This window comes from Micrasema longulum, unplaced genomic scaffold (assembly GCF_059751315.1).
Source record: "Micrasema longulum isolate JH-2025_06_02 unplaced genomic scaffold, ASM5975131v1 h1tg001935l, whole genome shotgun sequence".
NCBI classification, from domain to species: Eukaryota; Metazoa; Arthropoda; class Insecta; order Trichoptera; family Brachycentridae; genus Micrasema; species Micrasema longulum.
Window position 1 is genome coordinate 75,791 of NW_028279109.1, and position 20,320 is coordinate 96,110.

The window sequence follows — 20,320 nt, forward strand, 5'->3', positions numbered from 1 at the left end:
TGCTATACGTGAATATGGAAGTCAATTACCTATTACATGATCACGATGAGTGTGTAATATGATCCCTTAACCTAACCGATGACAGATCGTAAGCTCTGTAAATGCCTAGACTTCTACATTCCCAACAGCTTTATCTATGGTGATAAAATAACATATATCTTATTCATATTACAGTGAACGCAACCTTTTCGACATTTTTCGACAATTTTTTTCATGTTTTATTGTACGTTGGCCATAAACGTTAATCGAAACACTGATACACGATAAATTTGTTTAAAATTCCAAATGACTTGTACTAAAATAAATGGTTTTCTCGCCAAGACTGTTGTAACGGACGGTTAAATATGTAAATGAAAATGCAATAATATAGTTAGGGCCCCCGGTATCTGTAGGCTAAATGTTGGACCCACAATAAAGGATGAATATTCCACTTTCGGGTCTGACTTTAGCGATACCGGGGTACTATAGAGCAGGAATTTGTGTTACAGGCCCTAAAAAGGGCCTGAATCTAGACGTTTGACGCGTTATTGCCCTAACATGCATATTTGTATTTGTATAAAGACTAAGGACTGCCTTAAAAAAGGCATTTGTAATTGATGTGGCGCGTGCGGCGGCTCCCAGCGAAGTGACCGGGCCGAGCGCCGGCACCTCCCTATATGCACTTTGGGGGAGGCGCGCCGGCCGGGTATAGTGGGAGCGGTATTTCCCCCCCCACTCCCGTATTGGCCTAACGCCGGTTCGGACGCAGGTAGCGGGAGCCCGCAACACGCCCTATATAATGTGTACATTTTAAAGAATAAATATTGAGTTCGCCTCGAGACATCAAGTTAGTCTGATTGTTTCATTTCGTCACCCCGCCCGACCTCCCGCTCTACTACTGGATCTACACCTTGGACTTGACCATCGCTTCACCCCAGGACTACGAACCAGTATCTTCCACCGACCTACGCAGTGACACCGGACTTGAGAGGAATTTCGAGACTACATAACTTTCGGGATTTACGACCCCGAGAGCGACGACGGCAGCGAGACACGGCCAACACCTACCCCTTGCTACAGGATTGTGGAATACAGTCCAAACTGTTACTTGTACAGTACAGTTTCTGGTCCTTCGAGCCGGATTGTGATCTTCAGCTGCCATCTACTTTGAGTCTTCAGCCGAGACGAATCTACGATGCCCGCCTCACTACGCTCTGGAAAGAACGCCGAGGAGCAGCCCACCAAGCCCGTATCGGATGGAGATTCCGATTCGGAAGGTGACATCACTCTTCAGGAAGAAGCAACCCCCTCGCCGACTGCGACTGACGAGACGCTGCAGAACGAGAGATCTGAGAGGCGTCGGGAGAGAAGACACTACGAGAAGCAAATCAAGCAACTGATGTCGCTTTTGGGAACTACAAGCAAGCCAGCCGCTCAGCCAGACACCGCGCAACTCGGAGCGCGGACCGCTCTGGCCCAGGCGGAGAAGGAAGCTACATCGAGCGCGCCCCAGGACCGGGACGCGCTAGTCATTGATCCTGTCTACCCCAAGAGGAACGAGCCTTTCTCTGAGGAGGACAATCAAGAGGCGAGGCCGAAGGAAACGGCGCGCCGCAACACAGAGAGATGGGTCGAGGAGCACACCAACGCCGAACCAGCCGACCGTTTCACGCTGGCACTCGAGGCCTTGCTGGCAAAGCAAGGAGGGAATCGAGGACAAACCCAGGAAGAGGAAACACGCATCGGCGCCATGCTCGCTCGACAGGGGAACGCCAGGGAGCTACAGGACTTCAGCGGCAGCCCCGTGCATTGGCCGGCATTCTGCGACCAATTCTGGGAGTCTTCAGAGCTGTGCCAACTGACGGACCCGGAAAACCTTCTCAGGCTGAAGAAGGCACTCAAAGGGCCCGCCCGGGCGCTAGTGGAGGGACTACTAGTGGAATCAAAGGATGTTCATAAGATCATGAGCACCCTCGAGACGCACTACGACCGCCCGGACGTCATCATGAGCACGCAGTTGGACAAGCTGCGAAAATCACCGCGACTGACGGCAGAAAGCACCATGGACGATTTAGTGGAGTTCGCGATTGCCGTACGGAACATGTGCCTCACGTTGGAAAAGAGGCGCAAAGAACATCTGCATTCGGACGAACTGCTGAACGAGATGGTGCTTCGACTCCCGTTTTTCACGCGGCAACTCTGGGTGATGTCGCGGAAAGGAGCTAACAAGAAGGCAACACTTCGCGACTTCGTGGACTGGATCATGGTTTTCGCGGACAACGCCAAGGACGCCTGCGCCTTTGAAAAGACGAAGTTACCGGCGCGTGGAAAGGAAACAGTGTTCGCGGCGACGGAATCACGGCCAACAACAGACTCAAAGTGCGCGAAGTGCGGCCGTAGCGGTCATAAGTTAAGTGCATGTAACGAGTTTGCGAAGATGTCGTTATTGATGCGACGAGACTTTGTGCGAAATAGAAAATTGTGTTATCGGTGCCTGAGTGACGGACACCGAGCAAACCAGTGCCGAAGCACTGCTAAGTGCAACGTGGGTACGTGTACAGCGAACCATCACAAGTTATTACACGAGCCGCGAGTGAATAGCGCCGACAGCGTTAGTGAGACCGCAATAGTGCCCGACGGGAATCAGTTCGTCGGGGTAATGAGCGGACCGAATAGTGACTCGAAAGTTCTATTAAAAGTGATCGAAGTGGAAATAAGCGGACCACGGGGACGCGTAACAGTGAACGCAATGCTGGACGAGGGTTCCACTATCACGTTGATAGACAATGAAGTCGCGAACAAAGTGGGAGCCCGCGGACGTAGTGATGTTATCTCGATCCGCGGAATCGGTGGAAATAGTGCAACGATAGACACGCGCCGAGTGCAAGTGAACATAAAAGGAAATAGTGACATCTCATATCGCATCGGAGCGAACACAGTGCGAGAATTGAACCTTCCACAAGCGCCGTGTGCACGCAGTGGAACCGCGAACGGTTCGAGAATTGTCAAGCCACAAATGATCATCGGGCAAGACAACGCTGGCGTAATAGTGTCACGGGAAGTGATAACGAACGGTGATGAAATCCGTTCAAGAACCTTGTTAGGCTGGGTGACTCACGGTAGAGTCAACGGCAGCGCACTGGCACAAAACAACATTACGCTCGCGACTATGAGTAAATCAAAGTGCTCTACGGTAGTGAATCGCGAGTGTAGCGGGCTTGTAATGCCGCCTATAACCGCGGCAGTGAATCGCGCGCGAAACGGGCTAGTAATGCCACTCACAACCGCCGAAGTGAATAGCGAGTATAGCTCGCTAGTAATGCCGCTTACAATCGCGGAAGTGAATCGCGAGTGTAACGGGCCAGTAAGGCCGTTTGTAACCACCGAAGCAAATCACGAGTGCCGCGGACAGAACGAGCGTATCGTGTCGGAGCTACCCACAAGCCCGACTGACAGTGATAGTGCGCAGCAAACCAAGTGCTGCGTTAATTTAGCAAGTCTTGTAAAAAATAACTTCACAATCGACTCGTTGGGAGTAACGAGTGCCACGCGCGTTGACAGACAGATAACGCGCGCATACGCGATCATGCAAGCCACGACAAAACCTCTTCAGGATGGACATTGGGAGACTGGACTCTTGTGGAAAGACGGAGATACGTGGTTGCCCAACAATAGGCAACACGCTCTCAGCCGCCTGGAAGGAGTGGAAAGAAAATTAAGAAATAACAGAGAGCTTGCCGCCGCATATCATGAGAAAATGAACGGATACTTACAAAAGGGATATGCATCCGAGGTATGTGAAAGTGAATTAAATAACGTACCAAAGAGGTGGTACCTGCCACATTTTGCGGTCATTAATCCGAAGAAACCCGCCAAAATACGGGTAGTCTTCGACGCCGCAAGCAAGTATAGAGGCGTCTCTCTCAACGACAAGTTAATGGCCGGACCGGACCTATTATCATCGCTATTGGGAAATATGTTTCGATTCCGGGAGGGACATATAGCGCTTGCGGCGGACATAAGTGAAATGTTTTTACAAATAAAAATCGCAAAACAAGATCAACTCGCTCAACTTTATCTCTGGCGAGATAATCCGGAGTCGATGCCGAAAACCTACAAGATGACGTCAATGACTTTTGGAGCCGCGTGCTCACCAAGTTCTGCGCAGTATGTGCGAAATACAGTGGCCGAACAGAGTCAGAACGAGTTCCCGGAGGCAGCGGCGGCATGCAAATCCAAATTTTATATGGATGATTATTTGGACGCCATGGACGATGCCGGCGCTGCTGAGAAAATGGTCCGGGAGGTATCCGAAGTCCTACGCCGAGGCGGGTTTACACTGACGAACTGGGCTAGCAACAAGAGTGAAGTGCTCAGTTCGGTGCCGCCTGAAGCGCGCGCCGCGCCGGCCACGCCGATATACCTAACGGAAGCGCACGAGACGGCCGGCGCTACAAATGAATTCACAGGACGAGTCCTGGGAGTGACTTGGAGACCTGCCACAGATGAGTTTATTTATCAATTTGACGACCCACTCGGCCAGGGTAGCGACAGTTGGCCCACTAAAAGGGAGCTGTTGAGTGCAGTGATGCGAGTTTTTGACCCGGTCGGATTCCTGGGATGTCTCGTCATCCGCTCTAAGATGCTCCTACAGGATGTATGGAGGGCTCAAACCGGATGGGACGAAACGATAAGAGAAGATCATAAGACTAGATGGCAAAATTGGATCGCACAGTTAGAAAATTTAAATTGCGCCATCCCCAGATGCGCCATAGTAAGTCGGTGGAACCGCCGAGAACTACATCTATTCAGCGACGCCTCGGAAGTGGCGATCTGCGCAGTAGCTTACTACGTGGAGAACACGACCGAGGGCAAGAAGACCACCTTTATCAGCAGTAAATGCAAAGTGACGCCGTTAAAGGTGATGTCAATACCGCGCCTTGAGCTACAGGGCGCACTCATGGCGGCCAGACTGGCGGCCACCATCAGGAGAGAAACCCAGTGCGCCATAGAAAAGGTGGTGTACTGGACTGACTCCACAACGGTCCTGTGCTGGATCCGGTCGGAGCCGCGCGCCTACTCAACGTTCGTGGCCAATCGGCTAGGTGAGATAGACGAACTCACCGACGCCGCGGACTGGAAGTGGGTGCCGACAAAACTCAACCCCGCCGACATCGGTACGAGAGATGGCCGCCCGCTTGACCTGTCCCTCGAAGGAGTATGGTTCCAGGGGCCAGACTACCTCCGGCAAGGAGAAGAATCATGGCCTCGAGAAAAGAAGATGACGCCCACTCCGGACGATGCGATGCTGGAGAAGAAAGCAGAGCGAGTGGTACTGGTGATAACCACCAGCGAGGCGCTACCCGCGCCACAGCGATTCTCGTCGTGGAATCGCTTGATAAGGACAACGGCGTGGGTACTGCGCTTCGTGAGAAAAAGCCGCCGAAGAGACGGCGCCCGCGAAGTTGGCGAACTGACGGCCGGGGAGCTAGAAAATGCTGAGCTCCATTGGGTCCGTCAGTCGCAAGCGGACGCTTTCGGCGGTGATATACCTACACTGAGACGGGGGGAGCGACTCCCTACGCGGAGCCGCCTATACGGGCTGACGCCGCACATAGACGACAAGGGTGCCGTGCGAATGGGAACACGCTTGAGGAACACAGATACATCAGAAGGACTGAGGGCGCCTATAATATTGGATGGCGCCCATAGATATACCCGCCTGCTCCTGGAGGAGTACCACAGACGAGCCGGGCATCCGGGGACGGAGAGAGTGTTATGTGACGTGAGACGTAACTTCTACGTGCTCAAGTTACGAGGGACGCTGAGAAATATAAGTCACAGGTGCGCCATCTGCCGAGTTCGGCGAGGACGAGCCGGCACACCGCAAATGGGCCAGATACCGGAGGCGCGAGTGGCCAGCTACCAACGACCATTCACCCACTGTGGGTTGGACTACTTTGGCCCCCTATATGTTACGATAGGGCGACGCCGGGAGAAGCGATACGGTGTCTTATTCACCTGTATGACGACCAGAGCCATACACCTCGAGTTAGCATCATCCCTGACAAGTGACGCGGCCATCCAAGCCATCAGACGGATGACCGCTAGAAGAGGCCAACCGAGGGTGATCCATTCCGATAACGGAACAAATTTCCACGGCGCCGACAGAGAAATGCGAGAATCAATTGCTGATCTCCATAATGACGCCGCATTCCAAATAGAACTTGCAAATAAAGGCGTAGAATGGAAGTATATACCGCCATCCTCACCGCATATGGGTGGCGCGTGGGAGCGACTAGTGAGATCAGTTAAAACCTCCCTAGTCGCTATCCTCAAAGAACAATCTCCACGAGAGGAGACCCTGTTGACGGCGTTCGCCGAGGCCGAATTCTCGGTAAACAGCCGTCCCCTTAGCCATGTGGCGGTGGACCCCGCAGATGAAACCCCATTGACTCCGAACCACTTCCTAATTGGTTCGGCCGGGGCACGCACACATCTCGCCTTCTACCCCAAAGAAACGGAGAATATCTGCCTGAGAAAGCAGTGGCGGATAGCCCAGCAACTAGCCGACAAATTTTGGCGACGCTGGCTGGGCGAGTTTCTGCCTACACTAGCACAGAGGAAAAAGTGGCTCGATAGATCGGAGCCATTGAAAGTCGGCGATCTTGTAATGATCGCCGACCCGTCATCACCCCGCAACCAGTGGACAAGAGGGAGGATCATGGAGACACGACTGGCTGCCGATGGACAGGTGCGGACCGCACGAGTTCAGACGGCGGCCGGAGAATATGCCCGACCAGCGATCCGGCTCATCCCACTACTACTAGAGGACCGTCCAGAGAAGAAGATGCCCCCGCAGCCGAACAGCGTGGCATCGGGGGGAGTGTAACGGACGGTTAAATATGTAAATGAAAATGCAATAATATAGTTAGGGCCCCCGGTATCTGTAGGCTAAATGTTGGACCCACAATAAAGGATGAATATTCCACTTTCGGGTCTGACTTTAGCGATACCGGGGTACTATAGAGCAGGAATTTGTGTTACAGGCCCTAAAAAGGGCCTGAATCTAGACGTTTGACGCGTTATTGCCCTAACATGCATATTTGTATAAAGACTAAGGACTGCCTTAAAAAAGGCATTTGTAATTGATGTGGCGCGTGCGGCGGCTCCCAGCGAAGTGACCGGGCCGAGCGCCGGCACCTCCCTATATGCACTTTGGGGGAGGCGCGCCGGCCGGGTATAGTGGGAGCGGTATTTCCCCCCCCACTCCCGTATTGGCCTAACGCCGGTTCGGACGCAGGTAGCGGGAGCCCGCAACACGCCCTATATAATGTGTACATTTTAAAGAATAAATATTGAGTTCGCCTCGAGACATCAAGTTAGTCTGATTGTTTCATTTCGTCACCCCGCCCGACCTCCCGCTCTACTACTGGATCTACACCTTGGACTTGACCATCGCTTCACCCCAGGACTACGAACCAGTATCTTCCACCGACCTACGCAGTGACACCGGACTTGAGAGGAATTTCGAGACTACATAACTTTCGGGATTTACGACCCCGAGAGCGACGACGGCAGCGAGACACGGCCAACACCTACCCCTTGCTACAGGATTGTGGAATACAGTCCAAACTGTTACTTGTACAGTACAACTGTCTTGTTTCAAATTTACTAAGCGGGTATTTGGTAAATAAAATCCCAACATAACTATTTTTATACTATTTTTTACGGCTTAAATCAATTAAAAAAAAAAAACACATTTACGAAAACACAATTTTCATACAAGAAAAGGAGGATTGGGTCCAAATATTGACATCAGGTATATATTACAAAACATAGAAAATAGTAAGGTAGGCGGGAATGTTATAAAATCATTCAAGAATAACAATTTATATATTTCATAAAACGTCGAGACATTTTTTTAAATGAAAGAATACAGGTATAAAAATATATAGTATACAACCTACTTCCATTGTCCATAAGGACAATTAGTGTATATTGTCACTAAAAAATCGCCATTAAAAAATGTATAATGGAGGTGGGATGCTCAGTGAGCGCGGATTGATAAGTGGACTAGCCACAGGCCAAATATGTAGAAATACGTTTTTATTTATAGTGTTTTTATTTGAAGTAAATTTTTTTTTTATTATGTTTTACATCTGTTGGATAATTATGTTCAATAAGGCATGATTCAAAATTATATCAAATGTCTCCTTCAGCACGGAACACCCGGTGGGAACATTATCATGAATGTAAAAAAAGGTAATAAATAAATTGTAAAATAATAAATAAATAAAAAAGGTATTGTTGAAAAAAACTCATAAACTGGGCACTTGATGACACTTTTTGAAAAATAAGGGCGTGTTTTCTAATATTTACGCGTTTTTAAAATAAGACATTAAAAATAGTCTTACTACGAGTATTATCCGCTAGTTCACCTGCGGGAAGTGGGAAGGTACACATACTTGAAATGTAGTACACCGCCAACTAATTATGTCCAGAAAAAGGAAAAATACAGCCATCTTAACTCCGTGTACAGTCTATGAAGACATGTCCAAAGGGGAAGGAATAAGAAGTTACATTGGATGCTGTAATTCAATTTGTACAATTCGTTTCGAATATAAATAGGAATCCACAGCATTTGTAGAATACAGAAATACGAATGCGGTTAGATTAGGTCGGATTGGGTTGATTGATCGCGGTCTTCCAGGTATTCAATATATATATATATATTATGCAAGTACGGAGATGCTGGGACTCTTACTTCTTATTAGTTCATCAGGACTCGTCACATTCTTATTTATAGTATGTTTGCCTATTGGTTGTGCGTTGTGCTATGTCACGAGGCTGACGAGACCGACCACTAGCTCCCTGCTGATGACAGGAGAAAGTGGGTACATAATTATAATATATTATGGGCTTGTTTATATATCGTGATGAGGTTAAGGCGTATCATTTTATCTTTCTAGCGTTTAAGATTACTTCATCATTTAAACACTGCATACCACAAATATTCTACATACATCAGTAATTTTGTTCATTTCGTGTTAGATGAGTTTTTAATGCGTTCGACACTTTATGTTGCAAACCATTAACACACCAAATATTTCTTGTTTCTAGGTGCTATGAAAATAATAATGTTTTTCATGCTCAATTTGTAGTACAATCCACAAATTCGTGGATTGTGGTGTCATATGTGTCTATTTTCCTAATATAATATTTCTAAGTGTTATTTTAATTATTCTGATTTTATTTTTTTATTTTTTATTGTTATCTTCGGTGGAAGAAAGTTAAAGTCTACTGAATACGATTTCAAGATAAATGTATCAATATTTTATACCTTGTATAAAACAAAAGCGACGCACAAATAACTTGAAACTACAATAAAAAATAATAAAAAATACTAGAATCCATTTTATTTATATTTATCGCATTCTAATACCCGTATGCAGAGACAAAATTTAAGGTGAGGAAAGTACATTCTAATTTCAAATGCAGAGAATAACCCGAAGGTGAAGACAATAGAATGTACTCTCCTCACCTTAAGGTTTGTCTCTGCATACGGGTATAAATCTATGAATTTCAAACACGCTGTAAACAATGTAAGTAAAGTAACCTATTTTATTAATATATTTATATAACGGAGAACAAAAAAAGGCGCCGACGTTTTTTCTCGATTTATTCAAAATCTTTGGATTAAAAACTCAATAGCAATCCACTATTATCATCGGTTTTCTCCCATCAGAAGTCCCATTGCGAGTAACTATAGAAAAAGTGCGAACCATTTTGATTCGAATTGTTACGCGAGCTTTAATGAATTTAAAATTTGCTACAGATAATTGACTTGAGCGGTGAATTTTTTTCCTTTCAGAATAATTACCATTCATTTTTATCATTTTCCAAATAAACTTTTAACGAATTCAGCTCCCCGAAGTTGAGCCATTGAATATTACATCACGTTTTCCGCTCCGCTGTCACAAATTTTACTTTTATACAATAATTTGATCAAAAAGGCATATTTGATGTTTATTGGCGCGAGGTTTAACTCATTGGCAGCGGGAACGGCAAAATATACGCGTATACGCGCATGTTTCTAATTTTATTTAGTTATTTGACAAATGCTGTCTGCATTTCTTTACGGGCTGTTTAACCCATTACGAAATGCAGACTGTAGATACAAGTTAAAAGTTAATGAACAAAAAGCAGATAGCTGCTGAACTGCCGATATGTACAGAAAAATAGATCCATATTAGTGGGTGAATTGTCCTATCGATGGATGAATTCTGACATGCATTTGTACGGCTTCTGGGTGTGTAAAACAGTGGATGAGATCTCGCTCTAGTATAATAATTATTGGGAACATACAGACTGATCTCTTTCAGTATATTTGGATTACATATACTTCCAGAAATCAGCTCATAGAAATGTTTCGGAGAAAAATTTGGCGTCGAGATTCGAGGGTGTTGTAATCCAGCATCCCTGCTAGGAATAATGATGGATAAGCTAAGATATATTATTGTAAGCTTTCATCGCGCAAAATCTACGAAATTGTCAGTACTGGATAAAGAAGTACGTCAACCGAACTGACACCGACCTCTGGGTATTATACTCTCAAAATAATAATGCGTCAACCTATAGAGAAGCCCTATCTTTATGTTTCATAGAACGAAAGCGTTGTTAGTTAGCAACAAATTGGCGGCCATTTTGTTTTGTTTGACAACATACGCATAACGGTTTTATCGGATGCTTTTGTCGCTGTGCTTGGCTTTGTTTGTAAATAACTTAGATATTTACGTTATAATAAAAAAAAAACGACTATGGTGTATGCAGTATGTTTGGTTGCAGCAGTAGGAGCGTCAAATGTGTTAAAGGAGTCAGTTTTAAGAGGTAATTGATTTCGAATATTTTCCCATGATTTAAATCTGGAGTGATAATGTTTTTAATTTAAATTGATTTTTGGCATTTATTGTCCCGACACGTGTATTATGTTGCTTAAAAACTTTCCTTATATCAACATATTTACTTCAGATACTATTTTTTCTCAATTTAGGGGATAAATTTGTGAATTAAAGTATGTTTACTGTTGATAATGACAGTTGATTACGGGCAATACGTCGGGGCCGCATTAGGAATCCATATAAAGTTTGAATCTTTATCGAGTAGAGGTCGATTCAAATTTTACTCGAAAATAGCAACGTTAACCTTGAAATCGCATCTAAAATGACGTGTCCAAATTTCAGGCCGCTACGACTCGCTGTTTCGGAGCTGTGACGACCAAACAAACAAACTCAACACAGGACTTTGGTTCCATGGAGTTGGGATTTATATCTCAATAAATGTAACATAAGTAAATAAAAAAAAGATAAGATTGCAAAAAAAATATCAATTTTGGGAAGGATCAGAAGATTTATTGATAAGGACTCTTGCAAAACTATTTACAAAGCAATTATTGAACCACACGTTAACTACTGTAGTAGCATTTTATTTTTATCAAACAAAGAAAACATAGATAACCTAACTGTATTACAAAATAAAGCCTTTAGAATCATTTTGAAAAAAAACAGATACACGAGGGTAAAGTCGATGGTAAATGAAATGAAATTATTATCATATAAACAAAGAATATTTTACAATACAATGATATTTGTTCATAAAATTATAAACTCTAATAAAAAACAGAATTTTGGAAAAAAATTGATCGGAATCAGCATGAACACGATCACAATACTAGAGAAAAGAACAAAATTAGACTTCTATTTAGGAAAAAGGCAAAGTCACAAAATTAAATTTTATTTAAAGCAATTAAAAAGTATTACGAAATGGAAAAAAATATTTAAAAAGAAAAAAACATATCAAAATTTAAAATAATAGTCAAGACATATGTGATAAACAATTTATAAATTAAATATATTTGCAATGTTATTATTAGAACACACATAACAATATGTATGAAATGTGTGCCCTACTTTAAGATTTAAATAAAATCAAAAAATCAAAAATAAACACACACATGTATTTACAGTTTTATTAAATAAATATAGGCGAGTTATAAAAAAATAAATTGGAATAACCCTGAAATAATAAATACACAGGTACATATTTAAAATTATTTACAATGCAAATTTATATCCATTTGGCAATTCTCGACCTGAGTACGGCCCATTTTTTGCTGCGAACTGTAGCTAACTAAATACCCAATAGTCATAGAATGGTTTTCCTACGTTTGGGCTCCTCTATAGCTTGGCGCATTATTACTCTGAGATTATTCCCATATAATTAAACAAGATTTATTTATTTACAGACTATACAGTCCATTTACTTGTGTGGGATTCATAGTCCATTGATCGATGAAACACACACTTGCAATAATTTCACCTGAAATAAAGACCGACGACCGATGAAGCAAGTCATCATTTTATATTAAATACAATACAACATATTCTGCCAGACTGACAGTATTGCACAGAAAACGTCCGTCTAGATAAGAGCGACGTCCCGCGGTACATTCACACCATAGAGACACGAAGAACAAAGGAACTATGGCTATAAAGAGACCGCAAGGCGTGGTGACGCCCAGTCAGCCCAAACAGTCAGCCCAGTCAGCTCAACGCAGTCACTCAGTTCAAGCATGTAGTCCAAGTGCAGTCAGTTCAACACTCGCGCGACATAATTTATTTCATTATTTATTTACCATGTAATAAATACGCATCAAACAGCAACCTCATGTCTTCTGTCAATCTCCAACTGGGGTAGGAGCTCCAACCCTCAGCAACCTAATTCTTACACTTACAAAAAAATAAATTTCATTGGTAAACAACATTTGAACGCAGTTATGCAGAAAGCAGCTAGCCGTAGAAAAGTGAAACTGAGATAATAGCACTTTTGTGAAAAGTGTGAATAATCAAATCTGCATAACGCAACGGTTGGAATGGTTTTTTACTTTGACAAATGATAAATAATGCATACACTTGCATTGCTTTTTTACTTAATACAAAAAAGAATTTAATTTCGTATCTGACCAGTTTTGGTGATTTTTAAAGTCTGGCTGACCACGAAACTTAAGATGTGCATTTTGCAGAAAACAGCCAGTCTTAGTGAAACTGATGTTTCTTGTGTCTTTATGTATTGAACATATTATTTCATATTTATATTATAGTACTTGATTGTACATAATCACTTGATTAATTTATTATAATAACCTTTAAAATAATTTAATTATGTATTAAAGGAATTTGGGTGATTTTTCAAGTCTGGCTGACCACACAACCTAAAATATGCATTATGCAGAACACAGCCAGATCTAACATGGAATGATATCTCATTCAAACTTTGAGTGTATGAGGTGACATTCTATATTTAAACATGTTTTTATTACGGGTATTTTTGAATGATGGATGGAAAATAATTTAACTTCTAGATATAATGACAATTGATCAAAGAATCAAAGTCAATGTAGCCAATGAAATTAACAAAATTATTAAAGGAATAATTCCAAAATATTTTTAAAACAAACAAAAAATAATAAGTTCTTTCATAGAAACTATGCAACAAGAGGATCTAAAAATATAAGACTGAAAAATAAATCAAAAGCAATGTCCTAGATTTGCCGTATGTACAAGGAAATACAGTTATTAGAGGAAATGCCACAAAGCATAAAAAATGAAAAAAATTAAAATATATTAAAAATTAAATGTAAAGAGTATATATTATGTTAAAAACACTAGGTACTAGGTTGTATATATTGTAAATAGTGAATATACATAGGTTAATATAAGTGCACATATTGAACAGTTTGAATATTAGGATAGTAAGTGTTTAATAGCAATAAATAATGTTAGAATAAGTATATATGTAAATATTATGTTGCACGTATTTATTAGATTATGTTTATCATAGAACTAAATAAAAATTTTAAAAATATATTAAAATACTGATGTATCCACCTTAATACATTTAAGAGAACGTGCTGTGGGTTTTTTATGCAAATTGAGAAATGCCGTTTTTGTGAACAACACTATTTTTTAGAAGGTGATTATTACAGTTTTTATTGTGAAAGAGGCCTGGCTGTTTTAAGCAGAATGTGGAGTTGACCTTACGGCACCCGATAACACCGATACGTCATTTTTTCTAAATTGTGGACTGGCTGCTTCCTGTATAACTATGTATCTATTAATGATGTAATAATTTTCTGGTATTTTTCGCTTTGAGAATTTGATCACAATAGATCAAATACAAGTAATTTAACAGATATGTTAGCTACGAGAAGTACGTTCGAGTCGATACATGTCGTTTAAACAAACATTTATTAAAACAGAAAGTCTGTTTTCGTAAAAGACATTTGCCTAGTAGCTACTTAATAAACACGCCGTTTTCATATGATGACATCTCCTTACAGACGGCAGCCCATTAGGGAAATCACGTCGAGGGCTAATAGCTACTCGGGTAGTTGTCAAAAACTCAAGTATAGAACAAAGATTGAGTAATCTGAACCGTATTCGTAAATAGGATTTGACTTGGAATCGGTACACTATATAATATATTTCAGCATTCTAGATAGTAAATCTCCTAAAAAAGGAAGCTGCGCGGAAAGTTCTCCCAGAGAGAATAAAGGCCGACCGGCCGATAGAATCCTCACAAAGAGGGACCGAGGGACATCCTCGTGTTACGGTATACGCCAGAACTGGAGTGATAATGTTCATTGTTGCGTGTCTACCGCCCAGCCGAGGATTTACAGCTGTTTGGCATCCAAAGTACCGCAGAACACGCGAAAGAATAATAGCCCAGAACTGCTCCACGCATCCAATAACAGCCGAAATGACAGAAAATAACATTTCGTTGCTTTAGTACAGCCTTTTTAAAGTGCCGTTTACATGTGGACAATACAGTAGATATTACAATATTGCATTGTCCCAGCTCTGCGAAAATGAATAGACGACGGCGCGGCGTTTATTACAAGCGAATTTACGAAAAATACTATTTATTTTTTGAATAGATGTATTGGAATTCCAACCAAATGCCGCCTATATGACGCCTGCATGACGCATATTTTCCTCTACGGATGCGAATCGGGGCACTACGGCCCAAAACAGCAAAATTCTGAGTTTTGAGAATAGGTGTCTCAGAAAAATCTAGGTTGTGCGGTGGTTTGACTTTGTAAGTAATGAAGTAATAAGAGAACGGACGCAGCAAACTCCGGTGACAACTGTCATCGAGCGGTGGAGATACGGTTGGCCCGGCCATGTTGCTGCGGAGAGCCTTAACCACGCTTGCCTACTTTACGAGGCATCAGGTTTTCGACGTCCTAGACGTCCATTGCTGACTGTCGTCGGCAGTTCTGACTTGGGAGGATGCACAGGAGCTGGCAGCTGACAGAGATGCTCGGAGGATTTTCGTAGACACCATATGCTCCAACTAGGGAGCGGACATGGAAGGATGATGATTATGTACTGGAATTCTTAAAGAATGAACTAAATAAACAAAAAAAAAAATTGCTCAATTTTCGGCAAAAAAAAATAGTCTTTCTTCAATACACATTATTACAATATTAATACATTATAAAGAAAACAAGTACAGACATAATACTGTATACGTATAAAATAATAAATAGTTTAAAGAAATATATTTACATATATTTTTTTAAAGTAAGAAAATAGAGTAAATTAATACAATTAAAATTAAAGAATAGAAATTTATTTTGAATATATTTTAAACATAAGAAGAAAAAAATAAACACATATATAAATAGTGTGTGCTCATAAATGTAATCAAAACAAGATAAAAAATAAATTAAACAAAGTAAAGTAAATCCAGAATTTCAATTCGTATTTACATAAAAAAATAAAGAATAAGAAAATTAAAAGTACATAATAAAATTAAGATCTAAAAAATGTAAATGAAATAAGAAAGAAATAAAAGAAAAGGTTAACCTAAGAAAATAACAAAAATGTATTCAATGAGAGATAAAAAAAATAAATGTTTTACATAAATAATAAATCAATATAGGAACGTTCTGTCTACTAACCACTTACGTAATAAAAACATAATTTTATTTTTACTATGACATGTTTTTATGTCAAGTGGCAACAAATTGAATATTTTTGGAACAATATAATCCAACGTACGTTGTCCATAAAAAGAGTAACGTTATTTTTTCAGTAAAATAACGATATTAAATAATAACGTTGCTTTATTTCTATAATTTTAGCATCCAATCATTCTTGACGATTCATTTGGAAAACTAAATAGGGTTTTTCTTTTCAGTTTTTTTTTTCGTTTCGCGTTGAAAATTATAAAACAAGATTACTACCGACTCTCCGCTTGCCAATTATTATTCTTGTATCTGAAATTCCCAGCCACGATCAATTTAAAATTCATTCCATCAAAGTCAGAGATAATTATTTCAATATTCTCAAATATCTTGGGAGATTTTCCTATCAAAAGCAATCCACATAATGCAAGTATATATTTATAACTAATTGAGCGTATCACTTTTGATCGGTACGAGTATATCGATACTTACCTAACGATAAAAACCCGATAGTCGAAATGATTTACAAAATCTAAATTTATATAAAAACATTTATATTATATTGTTCGGCCTTTAAAATAAAAATCGAATCTCATATCATGCAATAAGCCGATTTTTGCTTTAACATTGTTTCATCGAAAAGATAAATATTTCAGGATACATCCCGAAAAAAACAGTGATTTATGAGATAATACGAGTATATATAGATTTGTTCGCATTTATAACTGACTTTAAATAAAACAAAATAAACCCTCTACACAAATTCATATAAACGATCATCCGTCAATTTCAGCTGAAATTTACAAAACAGTAAACGAAACACTTTAAGTTGACAGGACGGGGCAAAGAATTCACGAGATACTTCAAATAATTAGTATAAAAGCTCCTTTCTCTATCCAACAACAACGTCGTATAATTTTATTAAATTTTTTATTTTAACTTTTATGTTATTTACTACTCTACAGTTTTTACATTATTTGTTTAATTAAAAATAATGTTCCCTCACCGAGGGATACATTTTACTTTATTTTGAAACATTAAGCCTTAAGACAATTTCTTCCTACCTATCCGAACCGTTCAGTTTGAGAAAATTACATGTACATGGACATATTCTAAGGAATTATACTGAATCTTATAATTTTATACAAAACTAAAAACAAAAATTACCTAATAAAAAAATCACACTATACTAAATACATCTTCGAGCAAAACTCTTAATATTTAAATTGAACATAATGTATGTAGGTGAAACAATTCAATTATATAAATCCCACCCGCATAAATAAAGGGTTTAGCTGTTTAACTTTACAAACATCAACAGATGAAAGAATTGAAGGACTATACATGTTCAAATATGGACAGAATGGTGAATGTTACACAGTGTGTAAAGTAGCCACCTTAACCAGTCAATGACAAGTCATAAGCCCTGTAAATGCCTAGACTTATATATTGCCTTCTCTTAAATGTTCTTAATCTCTGTTGTAATATGTTGATGTTAACAGCTCCCTAGGGAGTTGAATCCAGTACTTGTTTACAAAAATTTGGACAAACTAAAAATATTGTTTTCCTAATATTTATCCTATAAAAATACCTTTTTACCTATTTGGTCCACTCATCAACTCGTGTACGCAACCCACCTACATTATACACTTTTTGGTAGCAATTTTATAATGATAGTAATAAATTGATAACTGTCTTATGGCTTATGGACAATGGAAGTAGGTTGTACACTTTAATCGAAAAGTAGACCAATCATCTTTGACCGACAGTCGTGTTAATTTTTAATTGATTTTTGCAGCATGAGGGTGAAGTTTCTTATAACTATAATTTAGTATTCGCGCTTTACGTGACGGGAGGTAGTGTATAATTTGTTCATAAATGTCGAGGGAGCTTGTTCCGACATATTATTAAGTATTGTATATTAGAGTGGGCCGATGACGTATGAGGTTTTTTATTTTTTTAGACATCAAAGTGAAAGGGGTCTAAAAAGATGCATTATGGTTCACATTGAACGTAAAAATTATTTTAAAAAATATTCCATACTACTTTTGGCCCTCAACCGAGGTTTGAAGTTTATCACTGTCAGAATTTTATCATTTTGTTAATTATCTAAACTGCTAAAATATTTTTTTTGTTTGTAAAGGTATAATTTTATCACATTACAAATTCGAACACGTTTTTAAACTACCGAAACGCAAAAAATTTACACTCCGCGGAACTGATTCCGTTGAGCGCCTGGTTAATATAAACGAAAACAATGGCTCATTAAAACGATGCTACCCATTTATTACAAAATAAAGAGCAACTTACGCCCTTTGATGCTTATTTAATATAATTTAATGCACATTACAAAATTTAATTAGGCTGATTTTCTTACTTAAATACGAAATGACTGATTTAGCGCAAAAAATCGACTTTTTCGAAAACTTCAAGCTCTGGTTGAGGGCCAAAAGTAGTATGGAATATTTAAAAAAAAAAATTTGCATTCCGAATAATCCAAAACGCAACTTTTTAGACCCCTTTCATTTCGAAAATCAGAAAAAAAATTATCGGCCCACCCTATTGTATATGTATTTAAAAATAGTAAGTAGTGGTCAAGTGAATACTATCTAGTCTAACTTGTAGATATAACTAACGTTGGTGCGGTGTAAATGAGATAACTAAACCAAAATTCGACAAAATTTGTACGACCTACTAGACTCTAGTTTAATAAAAGTTTACTCTAGTAACTAGAGTAAACTTTTATTTTCTTTTTTCTAAAAAAAAAATAAATGAAATAGTTTCTTATGTTTAACTCAATTTTATTTCTTTAACTCAATCTTTATTCTTATCGTTCACTAAACTTAATCTTTATCATTACTTCAATTTATTTAATTAAGCTACACACTTATTTGATATAATTTATGAAAGATGGTGGAGTTCTATAATTGAGGATATGTATGAAGAATGTTAGCAATGCTTACTTACAAATTGTATGTATTTTATGTATCCTGTTGAACTTCCAAATATTTTTTTTAAAAAAGGGGTAAAAAAAGCATGAAGCAAAGAAAAATAATAAGATATGTGGAATAGATCATATTATGTCATCAGATTCCTTTGACGAGTCCACGTATAATGCATAGGTACTACTCAGCACAGATAGGCGAGCACATCTTACGCGCATATTGCGCATACGGTACCCGAGTGAGCTAACTGCGAGTAACCCCATTGTTACGCGGAATGGCGCCATCGGTGTTTATCATGAAACGGAAAAGGTGAAACAAAACACGGCACTTCCTAATTGGCCCTTTCTCGAGTGTCGAGTGTGACACTAACACGCGGAAAGCTTTGGCGGTAGACCTTACTCTCGCGGAACGCGACAGCGGACAATATCGTCCATTCATAATAATAATATTTACGAAGAAGGGGAAGGGGGAAATAAGCGAATATCCGACTAATATGATTATTAGGTGTGTAGGAACGTAGGATTTCGGGAAAATCTTCCAATTTTCCATCTTCCGCACCCGACGGAGCACGAAGGATACGACGGAAGCGCCAGTTGCGACGTTTATCTCGATCGTAAATTAATTACGATATAAATCGACAGCTTGTTTCTGTTGCTTCGCAGCACGGATTTTTGTGTTTCACGTTTATTCAGCTTATATATTTTTTTCGAAATTGGTAACCGTCGGCCTCGAGGATCGTAAAAAGTTATCTCCTTTCATTTATTTATTACGAACTACATACGACGGCAATGACGTCACAGAAGTGTAATCTGCGGAAGCTCTTGTTTCCTTCTGTATCTTTCGAGACCCAGTTTGTTTAGATATAAATTAATAGGTAACGTTTTCATTTTGTCGAGTTGATTTTACGAAGGAAGCGTTCATTAGCAGTAGTAACTAGTAAACCTTCCGCTGTCTGTTATTTGTTCGAAGTGTCCCAGAAAGCATCCCCTACAAATTGACAGTTTAATTGTGCATTCAATATTAGGAAATGTCGGTTTATACGGGGTAACGGAGCGCGGGTACGGACTCGGGGACGTCCCGAGACTCGGAGGAAATTATCACTAATGGATTGTCTTCCTCGGTTAAATTGTTGCGAAACTTAGTAGCGAACAAAATAAAGCTAGTCGCCACCCTGTACCCCGCTACCTGCTACCCGCCAGTCTCACCACTCGCCACTCACCGACCACCCTATACGCCCTATACAGAGGCGTGCAGAGTGTGCGGCATATGCACAGGATGATATTGGACCATTTTATACGTATCGTCAAAATCCACACGACATGGCAAAATAGGGAAATATCAAATATTACGAATACCGATAAAAATA

The 20,320-nt window shown here is 40.2% G+C and overlaps 1 protein-coding gene across 1 annotated transcript; it reads left to right on the forward strand.

Annotated features, from left to right (window-relative positions):
* Positions 1-1,174: 1,174 nt before the first annotated feature.
* LOC148273493 (uncharacterized) lies at positions 1,175-6,871 on the forward strand. The gene has a single exon (XM_088238626.1). The coding sequence runs from the start codon at positions 1,175-1,177 to the stop codon at positions 6,869-6,871; it is 5,697 nt and encodes a 1,898-aa protein (XP_088094752.1).
* The last annotated feature ends 13,449 nt before the right edge of the window (positions 6,872-20,320 follow it).

Excerpts from the sequence above, each read along its gene's own strand:
- LOC148273493 (XM_088238626.1), top strand. The coding sequence starts at position 1,175 with ATGCCCGCCTCACTACGCTCTGGAAAGAACGCCGAGGAGCAGCCCACC.